The 13,476-nt window shown below is 33.3% G+C and overlaps 1 protein-coding gene across 4 annotated transcripts in view; it reads left to right on the top strand.

Annotated features, from left to right (window-relative positions):
• Positions 1–9,101, top strand: part of LOC130446338 (cell adhesion molecule 4-like) — a 255,314-nt gene extending 246,213 nt beyond the window's left edge. For 2 of the 4 annotated variants that reach the window (XM_056782532.1, XM_056782536.1), the window contains 2 exons: positions 3,418–3,716; positions 5,986–9,101. In XM_056782532.1, coding sequence (XP_056638510.1) covers positions 3,418–3,518 — 101 coding nt within the window. In that variant the 3' untranslated portion in view covers positions 3,519–3,716; positions 5,986–9,101. Of the gene's footprint in view, positions 1–3,417; positions 3,717–3,869; positions 4,077–5,985 lie in introns of those variants that run through there. The other 2 variants (XM_056782535.1, XM_056782533.1) reach the window with 2 other exon arrangements.
• The last annotated feature ends 4,375 nt before the right edge of the window (positions 9,102–13,476 follow it).

Consider the following 13,476-nt stretch of genomic DNA (forward strand, 5'->3'; position numbering starts at 1 on the left):
ACTCGTTGATTGATTCAATAACTGATTCGTTAAATAATTCGTTTATTGATTCGATGATACTTTGATTGGTTCATTGCTTTTGATTATTTCTTTCTATTATTGATGTGTTGATTTTCTCTAATAGATTCGTTTCATGATTCACTGATCAATTAGTTGAATCTTTGACTTATTCTCTCAATATTTAATGGATCCTTTGATTGACTCCATCACTGATTCTCTTATTTATTCGCCAATGATTGATAGATTGTTTCGTTGGGTTTGTAATATATTCATTAATGGATCTGTTGATTAGTTCGTTAACTAATTATCCAAATGATTCGTTAGACGATTCAATAATTCATTCGTTGATTCGTTGAAAATTACGTCAATTCGTTGATCGTTTCGCTCATCAATTTATTGATTCCTTCAAATGTTCAGCTTATCAGTTCGTTACCTATATATCTAACTGATTCGCTCATTTATCGATTGATTCGTCGATTGATAAGTTGAATAGTTGATTTATTGGTTGACTAAATCGTCAATTCATTGATGTTTTTGTTGATTTGCTGATTGATTCATTAACTGATCCTTTGATCGATTCGTTCAATGATTCGCTGATTAATTCGTTGAATTTTCAATTTATCCGTTCAATCATTGATTGCTTCGTTTCTTAGATTAGGCTAGATTAGGTTAGGTTAGGTAAGATTAGGTTAGGTTAGATTAGGTGAGGTTAGGTTAGGTTAGGTTAGGTTAGGTTATGTTAAGTTGGGTTAGGTTAGGTTAGGTTAGGTTAGGTTAGGTTGATTCGTTGAATAATTTGTTGCTTGTTTATTGGATTCTTTGATTGATTAGTTGCATGATTTTTTTATTGTTTAATTGAATAATTCGTTGATAGGTTAATTGATTCATTGTTTTTTTGATTGATTAGTCATATTCGCATCTCTTGTTAGGTTACATTATATTTTTGATGATGTGCCCTACATTGTTCATGCGCTATTTGAAAATACATGGTTTAGAAAGTATAAGGAAGGGAATTTGACTAATGACAAAAATGTATGTACTAAAATATGATGAAGTCATTCATACCAACCATTAAAAAATAAAATAACCAGCAATCAGACAATTTTTCGCGTTAAAAACACTTTTTAATGTCACTGTTGAGATTTAGTCACAACTTGAAATCAATTAAGCAAAAGCTTCATTAATTTATCACTTATTGAGCATTGTTTTCAAAGTTTTCATCTTTTTTACATTTTTTTTTTACCTTTATGGAAAAATTAGAAGTATATTCTACTGAAAAATGTGAATAGTAGAGTTTTTGTCAAAGAAAATCATTGCGTAAAAAGTAACTTATAAAACAAAAGGTAAAAAAATTCGTAAAGGCTCGACCTTTCTTTTTCTTTAGTAAAATCCGTTCATTAGTAAAAACATCTCCGTAAGAACATAAATTTATATCATTATGTCTATATACCAAAACGAAAAATTGCTGATTCGTATTCTTTTGTCCCATATCGTTAAGTTTCTACCGTTTCATTAAACAACTGTGAGCTAATTTGATTTCAGCATTAGATATAACTCGTTCGAACATAACAGTCTATTAAGATCCGCAATCTATTATGAGGCGGATCTGTTACTAGAAGATATATTTTGAAACCTTCCGCGTTGACATTTCATTTATATCTGCGTTCTTTCTATCCATCACTGTTTTCCAAGAACGTGCTAGAAAGTGATAACACTTTTGTTTGTAAGATTTCTATCTCTATCTCGAAACGTTTTATTCATAAATGGCAACGCTGTTAATACTTGAGTACATTCGCAGCATCGTCTAATGAAATTTCATACACAAATATTCAAGTATTACAAAAACCAACTGCGTCGTCAATAAATAAAGAAAACGAATAGTGGTCCAATTCACTGAAACCACAGATTCGACTCCAACGAACTAGTCAATTCTTGGAAAAGGTTTTGCATCTGGTACTTACCACAATAAAAAATTAACAGTTATGGCTTTAAGACCCTTATTCACCTTTTCTACAGCCCAGATCTTGTTTTTATCTATTTAGAATATTTAAGGAAGCTTTGGGAAAATATTGACTTTCCTTAGACGGACAGATGTGTTGAAATCTGTAAAATAATGATGAAGCCTTCAATTAAATGATAAATCACTAGAAGAAATTACAATTGATACTGCTTGGACATAAAATATCATCATAATCACGCATTTGCTTTTGGTATAGTCTCGTTACCGAATCAGCTTCAAAAATCTTGGAGACCAAAAAGTCTACAACAGCTTCTAATCCTCTACGATATCCAAATTCGTCAATCTATGGAATATTGCAGAGAAATTTGAAACTCGACTCCCAAGCATACTCTGAAGATGCTTGACTCAATATAGAAGAGAGCAATTCGACCTAGAGTTAACTAGAAACCTGAGCAGGCTAGAACATAAAAGAAAGGTCGCCGATGAAACTCTGTTCTAATGATATAACCACTTCAGATGCTCTTTCGAGCTAGCCAACTCAACCTTACTCTACAGCAGTATCTGCAAGCCCTATTCGACCGATAGACGTGGGTCATGGACACCGAGAACATCTACAGACGCCTAGATTTTCAATTTAATGGAGCTCCAAGTGCAAGCTACTAAGGCACGTCTTTCCCGAAATCTACAGAGCTTCCTAAACCACAGAAATTCAAAGTGGAAATCCACAGGCATTCTCACACGAACTATTTGACTTTCATGGGGCTTATCCTCTTGTGCTTGTGAGTATGAGCGAGGAGTTCAATGAATAGGAGCTTGTGCAGCTCTACCAATCCATCAAAAAGGTTATTCAGCCTTCTATCAAACTGATAGATCTAATAAGTGATTGTTCAATAATCCAGGTGCCGTAAAGAGAAAACAATTCAAAAAATGTTGATTTGAAGTTGTCCTTTTTATAATGTTTTACTCTTGGACTTGTCTCTAATGGTAAAGATGTAGCTGCTGCTCATTTTTCATATTCCTAATTATAGGAAAAGATTGATTTGTTTTACCATATTACCTACGTTAACTTCTTCTTTTTGGTGAAAGAGGAAAGTTATTTCCTAGTAAATCCTCGAAAATAAATTGTATTTGGACGAGGGGACTGCGGTTTTGGAAGAGAGTCGCTTGCAGGACATAATCATCTTCTTAATATCCTTGATATACATTACCATTAGAACTGATTCAGAATAGATGCAACTCTATGAAGAGATGCATCCTTAATGAGTTATAGGGTCTCAAAATTGTACTAAAAATGATAAAAATCAATCATTTCTTCGTAACAGCGTCCATTTTGTTGACAGTCAACTACTAAAGTAACTGATTTTTTCGAAAAACCATTGCCATAACATCTCGATTATTTAGTATATATATTTATCAATTTGAATATTGCAGTAACTGTTAGTAATTATTTGTTTCAGGAGAACATCCTGCAGCAATGCAACACGGAGGACAATTAAGACTCGAATATCCATTTTCGGCCGTTCTACTCAGCATCCTTGTGGCTGTTGTGGGACCATAAAAAATCTCGTTGTAAACTCATGAAGGTGAAATGAACACCGTGAAAATAGAGTGTACATTGATTTAAAAGACATATTGTTGTTGTGCGAGTTTAAATAATTTGTACATAAAGATACTAGTAGTGATTTTAGAATTGAAATTTCAAAGTGTAGGACACTTAACACAACGACGATGACTGGATTCTTTATTAAACAATCAGGTGAGTATGAGTATGAGTATCCCACTCCTTCATCTCTTATGAGAGTGCTCAAATCAATAATAGCTGTGTTTAGGAGTATTATTAGTTTTTAACTGGCGCAGTCTTTGGAATTACCCTTATTAAGGATTCTTTCTCCTCCATTCTTTATTGTAGAGTCCTGTTCCGAGGAAGAGTGACTTCAACTTCAACTATCAACGCTATCCTGACAAGCGCGACTCGCTGAGAACAACGCAACGCGAAGATATTCATCCTATAAAATAGCAGAAAACCCCTGGAAGCACTTGAATCTTATAAAATCGAATCTTTAAACCCAATGTGAGCAAACAAACAAATAAACCTGGCCACACTGAAATACCAATCATCTAGGGCGATAATTCCTTTCATAGGACCACAACGTTTCATAAAAATCTATCCAGTCATGGTTATAAAGAAGTATGAAAACGAAAAGAAATCAGAAATATGGAATAGGACCCAGGTTTGAAAGAATAGAGGAGATTTCTTTCCTATACCACCAACTGGTTTGAAAAGGTACTTTAATTCAACCAGAAGGATTTAAAGAGAGTTACTGAACACTGTCTGGTGTACTTTGATTTGAAGAGCATTGGAAAAACTTCCTATAGCTCTTATCGCTTCTGTGAAAAAGCAAATGAAACCCCCAAACTTCTCCATTCCAGCTTTTTGAAAAAATAATCCTCATAGCACCATGACAAATAGCTCACTTTGCAAAATTGTTGCTGCCTGACCGATATACAATTCGAGGTACACAATAGATCAATAGATCAAAGTAAATTCAGATACCAACTCACCTAATCTAATCTAAGTTCAGCTTTAACCAAAAACGTCTAGTCTGAGTTCGTAAGAAATTGGAAGTCATGTACAATGTGGAAGGTACAGGGATGTAGGTTTGTTTGTTATTCCTAAAACGTGTTACCAGGTATACCGGAGATTACAAGCTGTAAGGACGTTGAGAAGATTATAGAAGGCAACTGGGGATTGTCTGAGTTAATCGTGTGTCTCTTCGTTTGTTAAAAACATTTTGTTGACTATATTTTATGTTATGGCTTCATATAAAAGTCAGTCTAGGTGAGGCAACAAATTTGAATTAAGAGAAGACCCCACAGGAACAAATCACTGGGTGTTGGATCCTATGAGCGCGCGGGCCACAAAACGAATCCTCGTTTGTCTTTTCATTCTTTAAAATGAACGTTAAGGTACTCCTGGTGATTCCAGTACATGTAGTTATGCCTTTAGCTTGAGAGCTGCTTCATTCGATCATAAAATAGAATGCTGAATCATCTTGCAATCCTGCAATCGAAATCATCGGTAAACTCGATAGTGCATACTACGCAGCGCGTCGACAACCGAGCCCGTTTTTAAGAATTCCTGGTAAGTCTTCCACACGATTGAACGATTTGGTAGAGGCGAGTTTTTGTTGTTGATATTCGATTTGACCGGCTCATAAGCATCCCTGATGTTTTGAGAGCTTTGCGCGACTTTATTTGTATGATTTTTGTTAATAAAGTGAATTAATAAACCTGGCGCCGGTTCTGTTCTCTATAGTGTGAAGAGACGTTGAAATCTGCATAATGAATTGCAGCACTTTCAACAAAAAGTTTATCTTTTTATACTTTTTTCCTCAGTCTTGACGCTTCAAAATGGATTACGTTGTGTAACTTTTTCATAATCCGACATATTCTAGTTGATTTTCCACATTTAAATAAATTTTCTCTTCATTCTATTGCCGGAGCATTTGTGAACAAGAGTAATTTTGTAAATTGGTACTAACGTCGACAAGTTTATGAAATACATATTTCTCGAATTATAAAAATGATCGTGTTGGATAAACTGAAAATGCGAAGGACGTTTTAATTAATCAATAATTCATCAATAATGAATTTCTCTCCTCAACTTACATCTTGAAACAACACTGTTGCCAAACATTTATAACTAAAATTGAACTTCAGTGACGAATTTGAATGTTTTATTTCACCCCGTGCGTGTTTTGCCCCTCAACTACCCTATTAATAACAATTTATACAGGAAGAGTCAACTATATTTATATGATGTTCATAATTTACTACTACTACCTCAAACATTTCTTATTTAGACATATAGGATGTCCCAGAATAAATGAAACAAACCAAACACATAGTTTTTATTCTTTTTTTAATAAAACGCATTAAATTTGTACACAGTTTCGATTAAAAACAAAGCAAATCAACCTTTTCTGATTATAATACTAATATTACTATCTCAATTTTCTTTTCAGGTTTTGGGCAAAGATAAAATCTCATCCAAGTTATTGATGGAAATTTCTTCTACTACCACTAATTAATTGTTGTTTCTACTAAGGCCCTACGTGTAAATAATACTCTAGGTTAATAAATTTTAGGATCAGTACCAATTAATTTTCTTAATCAAAATATTTACAACTCCCAGTTACGTAAATCCATATAATTCAGTACATAAACCGTAGATATCGATTTGTACAATTCAATTCATTACTTTTTAGTACACGCAATATATTTGTAAACATTGTTTTCTTCCTGATGGATGATTTTCTTTGATAAGAGAACAGAATTGATGTAGTCGTTGCGGAAAGTCGTTTTTCCTGCATATCCTGTTTTCTCACTCCCGCATTGATCAAAATCACCGTTAACTTTATTTTATTGTTAAAAAATAACTACTTACAAGAAATAGCAAAACTCGCTGATAAGACAATCGATTAAAGGAAGAAGCTGCAGATTCTGGAAGTTATAGAAAGTCAAAATTGGATACATCGTTGTACAAAAACCAAAATAACCTCTCCGCTGCAACTCAGACCCACGCAATTAAATATTTTTAGCATTTTCATCCTATAAAGTATATAATGGATAATGGCAAGCAAGCAAAACCCAATGAGAGATGTTCGCATAGTTTAGGGCCCCTCTATTTAGATTAAAGTTACTAAATCATGGCAAATAGGACAAGTTTCATTTAAGATACTTATTATTAAAACATATTTCGCGCCAAAACTATCGGTACATAAGTTCGAAGTAACAAAATTCATTTATGCTTCATAGATTTGAAAAAAGCGTTTGATCAAATGATGAGAAACGATTGAAACCGTTATATATACATTTGAAGACAATAAATAATAATAGAAATGTGATTCAGCAAACAACGAAGATTCAATAAAAGTTAGCATCAAGATATGAGTTAAACAAAGATATATACTGATCGAACTGATCAGTACTAGATTTTCAAACAGCTCTAGAATCGATTTTAAGCTCGCGCGGCATTCACTATGAGCAGGAGTTTTTTTGATATCTGTAGAGTCTCAATTATCTATGAGGGTTGCTACTTAAGTTTTGCCATATGGCAACGTTGATGTGTCTGTCATTGTTATCATAAGTTTGGCGTTTCCAATGTTGAACGTACTCGAAATTTGTTGTCGTATTTGGTGCTATTCGAGATGTTTCCAAATACTTGAAACATTCATCTTGGTCGAAAAGTAAGATGATTTCCGATGAATTTCGAGATGGATTAACCAACAACAGTTTACCGATTAACACACTCCGACTTTTAGGAATGGTAAACGGTTATTGTGTTAGAAAACATGGAGACGAACCAAATCCTAGAAACTCAAATCGTTTTAAAGTAAATGATCGACTTTTTTTAGTAATAACAGGACATTTTACCAACACTCCATTCCACAATGGATTTGAAAAGATATTTGAAAGGAAAACGTAATAATTCGTATTATATTTTTTTTATTCCTGAAAAGAACCACTTTTCCCAGCTGAAGACTTTGAACAACCCCTACGTGGCATAAAAACTTTCTTTATATTATTTCTCGGTATTCTTTATTAAATTTATTTATTCGACCTAATCCTTTCTATATCAGAATTTCTTATATTTGCTTTCAACTTTTCTATTCTTATCTTTTTTGGTCTTTTTTGTCTTTCCCCCTTTTTCTTCACTTTTTAGTATTCTACAGGGGGTATTAAATAAGAATTGGAGATAATTTACCTCTATACCAAGCTGCATCCCTGAGGAATTATAAGGTGTCAAAATGGAGCCTAAAATTGCGAAAAAAGTTACTTAAAGGTACCAAATTTGACATACTGCATGAGGCATCAAGTAACAGTAAATAGAAGACGATCCTAACCTTAAAATTTCAGTTTTTATCTGTCAGTTTATTCAGATATCTTAATTTTCAAACTATAGTGGTAACTTCAATGTTGAAGATTTTGCTAACAGCCACAGACTGACACAACCTTTAATACACCAACCAGAGTCCCCGATCAAGATGATGACTTTGCTAGCTTCTTAGACCTGTTTCTAACATTAGACCCTGAACTATACAATGTGACTTTGGAGGAATACAAGCCTGCGGAATCAACTAATAGTACTACAATCTACAGAAGTTCGAGATTAATATCCACAGGCATCTCCACCGGGCAGGCACCACATCATCATATCACATCACCACATCCATTCTATATCAAAATTTCTTTCATTTGATTCCACCTCTTCTATTCTTTTCGTCTTTGGTATACTAATACAAACAAAAACGTTTTTGAACAGTCAAAATATCGAATCGATAGATCATCCGTCCTTGTTTAGCATCCAATTCTATTTTCTTATTTCCACAGATCAGAAATAAATTGAGAAATAAACATTTTTCTACGTCTAAAGAGGCGATTGATGCAATCAAATCAGATGCTTTGGAGGTACCTCAATCGGAATGGACAATTGATTCAATTGTACCCAAAAGTGTATTGATCTCAAAATCTTTGGGACCTCTACTGTGTGGGACCTAGCCTAGCAAACCATTTCTCTATGGTAGCTTTCCACTGAGTCAAAGTATGAGTGATGTATAATAAGCCAAAATTTGGTTTCTATAGTTTTTTTTACAAAAAGCAATTTTTTTTTGGAACAAAAATTGATTTCACTCACAAACTAATAATTTGAAGTACTTAATACACCGTTTACACTTCCACTACACTAACACTGAACACTAAAAATTACATTGTCTGACGCGCGTTTCTATAACCAAGTTTACGTCTTCAGAGTATTTTTGAGTGACTTTCAAGTAGAAAATGTATTGTACCAAACTTTCGGTTATTTTTATCATTTACTTTTTGTTTTACAATCGTATAAGCGGGTCTTTGTGACGATTTTTTTGGAACTGGGAGAATAGTTTTGGATAAATTTATTCTTTCATTTAAATTTGTGAAAATTTTATATGGATTTACCAACTAATTATTATGTTTGTTAATATTTATTATATGGAAATGTTAAATTCTCCACACAAGTTATTAAATTTTGTTATTACAAATTTACTTTTGTGATATTATTGTTAAAAGTGTTAAACAATCATGAATAAACGTTAAGGTCATACAATCTGAGTTTTTTTTCAACTACCAATATAAAATTCATTCAAAACTAATATGAGTCTGTACTCAATCTTTGAACTAACTGAGGTGGTCGTGGTTATAGGTCAAAATAAAGAGAAGCTCCAGGTCTGAAACACCCAATGAGATTTCTATCTTATTCCACGAACTAGTTTCAAAAGGCTATTTACTCAAGCTAAAATGCGCTAAAGACAGTTACTTTTATGCTGACTGGACACTACGCGGGGAGCTACTCTCTAAAGAACATCAGAGAAACTCTCGACAATTCCTTATTGTTTTTGGAAGGAACCAAAGCAAGCCACCTCTGTGAGTGCCATGTTATCAATAAGTGGAAGCTATATTACATTTAATCAAGCTTTTTAAAGCCAGAAGATGTATGCCACGTATCCCTCAGGCAGGTACCTCACTAACTAAATGGTAAACTGTCCAGAGTATACAATAGATAAATAAGTTGAATTATTAGCTTGGAAAATTCACTGCCTTTACGTTCTAACCGCCAACATAGCCATAAAATGATGTGAAACATATTTTCGTCTCAAAATCCTTGATGACGTTCTTCAAAAATATTTAATCTTGATACTTCCTAAGCAAAGAAAAATTCAAATGAAGAAGCAGTTAATGAATTCTGGCCATAACATCTCCATAGTTTTCTTTACTGAAAACACTTTTTAAATGACTAGATTTTTTTTAACAAAAAAGAAACTTTCAAATTGAAAATCTTGTTCAACTTTATGAATTTGCAAATATCAACTATTTTCATTTAGCGTTTTCACAAATTGGATATGTAATATCTTTCGAATGGAAAATTGATTTAAAAACATCGGCGAGACAGAAATTATATTGTACTAAACTTGTAGCTATTTTGAACACTTACTTTTATTTTTACAAGCGGGTTTTATGACGATGTTTTTGGAACTAGGAGAATAGCTTTGGACATTTTTCCAGACAACCAAAGACTTCGACAATCAGAGATACAAACATTAAATGATAGTGGACTACAGTCGAATTAAACTATTCCTAGATTAATTACTTTCTCCACAGCTACGAGCTTCCCACCTTTACATAGATCCTAAAAGCTCAGGTTGTGATTTCTACCAGATTCACCTCATTGAAGACCTTTCTATCCACCTTCACCACCGTTATTGTATTCATGGAGAATACAAAAGGAAATTTGATGAATTCGGTTTAGGGCAATGCGGAAAATTCTTGGAAGATAAATCAAAACTCATATGGGTATGGGTCAATTATCGAGATCATAATTAAGTATCAACACGCTATCCATCTCTCATCAATGATTATTCCAGATCTAATTGGAGAAGGTACTCTTGATTTGAAAACGGAATTGGAGTAGTATGAAAATAGAAATGTATGTATGGGGATCAGAAGACATCGAGTCAGGACACTAATAAATCATTACGAGTAAAACCTCCAATGTTGACAATCTTTGTATGAAATTTGCTATGTATCACAATGAATTTCCAATGGGAGGTTGCTACTCTATGCCACCTCCATAAATCGAATGTTGAACACTTTTTAGAAAGTTTTTATTTCCGTTACTTGATCACTTATTGTTTGAATTTGTTCTTCCCTCTTATTTGGTTTCCAAAAATTTCTTCATGCATTATTCAGTCCTTCAAAAAGCTTGGATTTTGGAATTGGTGATCATGAAATTACAAAACTGTAGTCCTGCGTTGAGATCACCAACAGCTGTATCAGTAAGTGCTTTATATGCTGTTAATTGTATTAATTCCGCTTCGAATAAAGCTACGCGAAACACGATTGAGAACTTTTTCAAGAAAGTTGGATTTTTTACAGCTAGAATATCAATCCAAAAGGAACAGATTACCAGTTTTCGAAATATTATGTTACTGTGGACGATGCAGCATGTATTGCTTCACGCCCAGACGTAATACCTAATGAGATAATCTCTGCAAATAAGAACAACGAAGATTCTAGAATACAAAAGAAACAAGTACCAGAACGAAAACGATGTAAAGCACATGATGGAACATGATTACATTACAGCAAAAAATTGTCTAAGCATGCTAAATGGACTGTGTTTTGTAGTTTTCTGAATAAAAAGAGTAATCAAATGCAAATTGATTCATTCTTGAAAAAATATTCTATACTATGAGTAAAATTAATAGTTATTTGTATGCCAAGGACTGAAAGTGCTACTTTTTTGGACGAGTCCGAAAATTACGAGATGAGCAAAGCGAGGCTAGCAATAGACAAGTCCAACAAAGTAGTATTTCAGTCGAGGCATACACAACATTTTTTAGACGACGCATAAGATCCAAAACTTTTCCAATTACACTGAAGTTTTTAATTTTTTTGTAGTGTACACTTGTTTTGTTTCTTTAGGAAATTGATGAGTTTTAGATATTTGTTGATGTGAATATCTTGTTTTAATACGAGAGTACTTTTTTCTGAAAAATAAACGAACGCTACGTTTTCCATTGGGTTTTTCGCCTTTTTCTGGTGACACCACTTCATAAAGAGCTCGTATTGTTTTTCGTACCTTGCACGAGATTTATCCGGCAACGAATTAAGAACGGCCGCATTGCATGGCGTGGAGTCGAGTAACTCTTCATCGCTGTTGTTTCATTTTATTTTTTATTTTTTCATCATCATTCATTGTTATCCATTAATTCAGACAAAACTTCGGATAAAACAAATAATTTCGGAATATTAAAAATTATAGGTTATACAAAATCATCGAATTGAAACTGTCAACTGTCAACATTGAAGTGGCTAGAGTCACTCCAGAACATTCCGAAAGTGTTTTGCAGTACGGAACTGTCACTTTCACTATATGGAACACTCAAAACGCAACTTTAGGTATGTAAATGAATACAGAACGAAATGGCGTCGTCTAAAAAACTTTTGTGTATGCTAACCACTCAGTGACAATTAATTAAGTAACCAATGAAAATTAACTATCGTATTCAATTGTCCTCGCATTTTCTAGTAAAGGCCCGTGGGTGTAAAAATCGAACTATAACATGAAACAATTTAAGAAAAAGGTAATTTTTAGTTCTAGATTTCACCTTTTCCTTCAATTTCTAACGTCCAAACGTCAAAAATAGCGAAAATGTCGTCACCATCTCACGACCGGACTAATTGCAGCTTCAAAACTATTTGAATGAGACTTGCATATATGTAATTCTCCTATATGGACAGTTGTTATGGACAAAAAGTAATAAGTCACGAAACCAACAATATTTATTTTCTCTCTCGTTCAAGATACTTTATCTATACTGCGCATTATCATTCTGTCATTCTATGACTGTTCAAATCGTTTACATTCAATAAAGCATGAAAATTTAGCTATCAAAAAGATTTGTTCGCTCAAAATAAGCTGGTGTCGATTGGTGCAAAGAAACGCTGAAAAAATTCGGTCGCGGTGCTTCAAAATTTTGAGGGGCGACGAATTTATGTATAGGAACTCGAATCGAATTCAACAAAAGCAATTTTGAATGGTACACCAGCATTTTTTTCTGTTCCAAATAATCAGAGGAACCAATCGTAGAAGACGAATCATTCTCCACCATGATAATGCGAACTCTCAAATATCAATTCAAATAAAACAGTTTTTGAAAACAGTCAAAAGATCGAATTGATGGATCATCCGCAGTACAGTCTGTCATATTCGTTTTCAATTGTCTATAACAAAACTTACCTCGTAAGAAAAAGGAAAGAACACATTTTTTATAAACCTACTACCTTTTAAATTTCTGTACTTATATACTCATAATATACGAGGATATGTTGAAAAATTCTTAGCCTAATATACACACATACACTTTCCTTTGAAGTCTTTATTTCAAACAATTTTTTATTTGAAATTTTTATTTTTTTGGACCTTCAGGTGCTGTTTCAAACTCGCCACATTTCTCTTCTTCAATAACTCTGTAATTCGTAGATATCCCGACACCAAGAGTACCACTAATTCCACTGTATCATCGATACTTTTACATAAATGATTTAGAACAATTGAATATTAATGTTTTTTCATCAATTGTTAAAGGATTTCCACTTTACCTTGCGAATTGAAGCTACACTACACTACACTACTACACTACACTGTTGAAAATACACAACTTGGATATTCTTACTATGAAGAAAACAAAAATTGTATTTCTGGTGAAATGTGCCGGAAAGAGATTCTTGGAATTGAAATATCCAGGACTTTTGACCAATCCAAATCTTTCTCTATTGTTCTATACAAGGATATATTGAAAAATTCTTAGCCTACTATAGAACCAAACAAAATTTCAATCTCCAGTTATTGTTATACCCTTATCTAAAAAATCAATCGTGATTACTTTATGGTAATCCCAAAAATTGAAGCAAGAACT

Source organism: Diorhabda sublineata, chromosome 7 (genome assembly GCF_026230105.1).
Source record: "Diorhabda sublineata isolate icDioSubl1.1 chromosome 7, icDioSubl1.1, whole genome shotgun sequence".
Lineage (NCBI taxonomy): Eukaryota > Metazoa > Arthropoda > Insecta > Coleoptera > Chrysomelidae > Diorhabda > Diorhabda sublineata.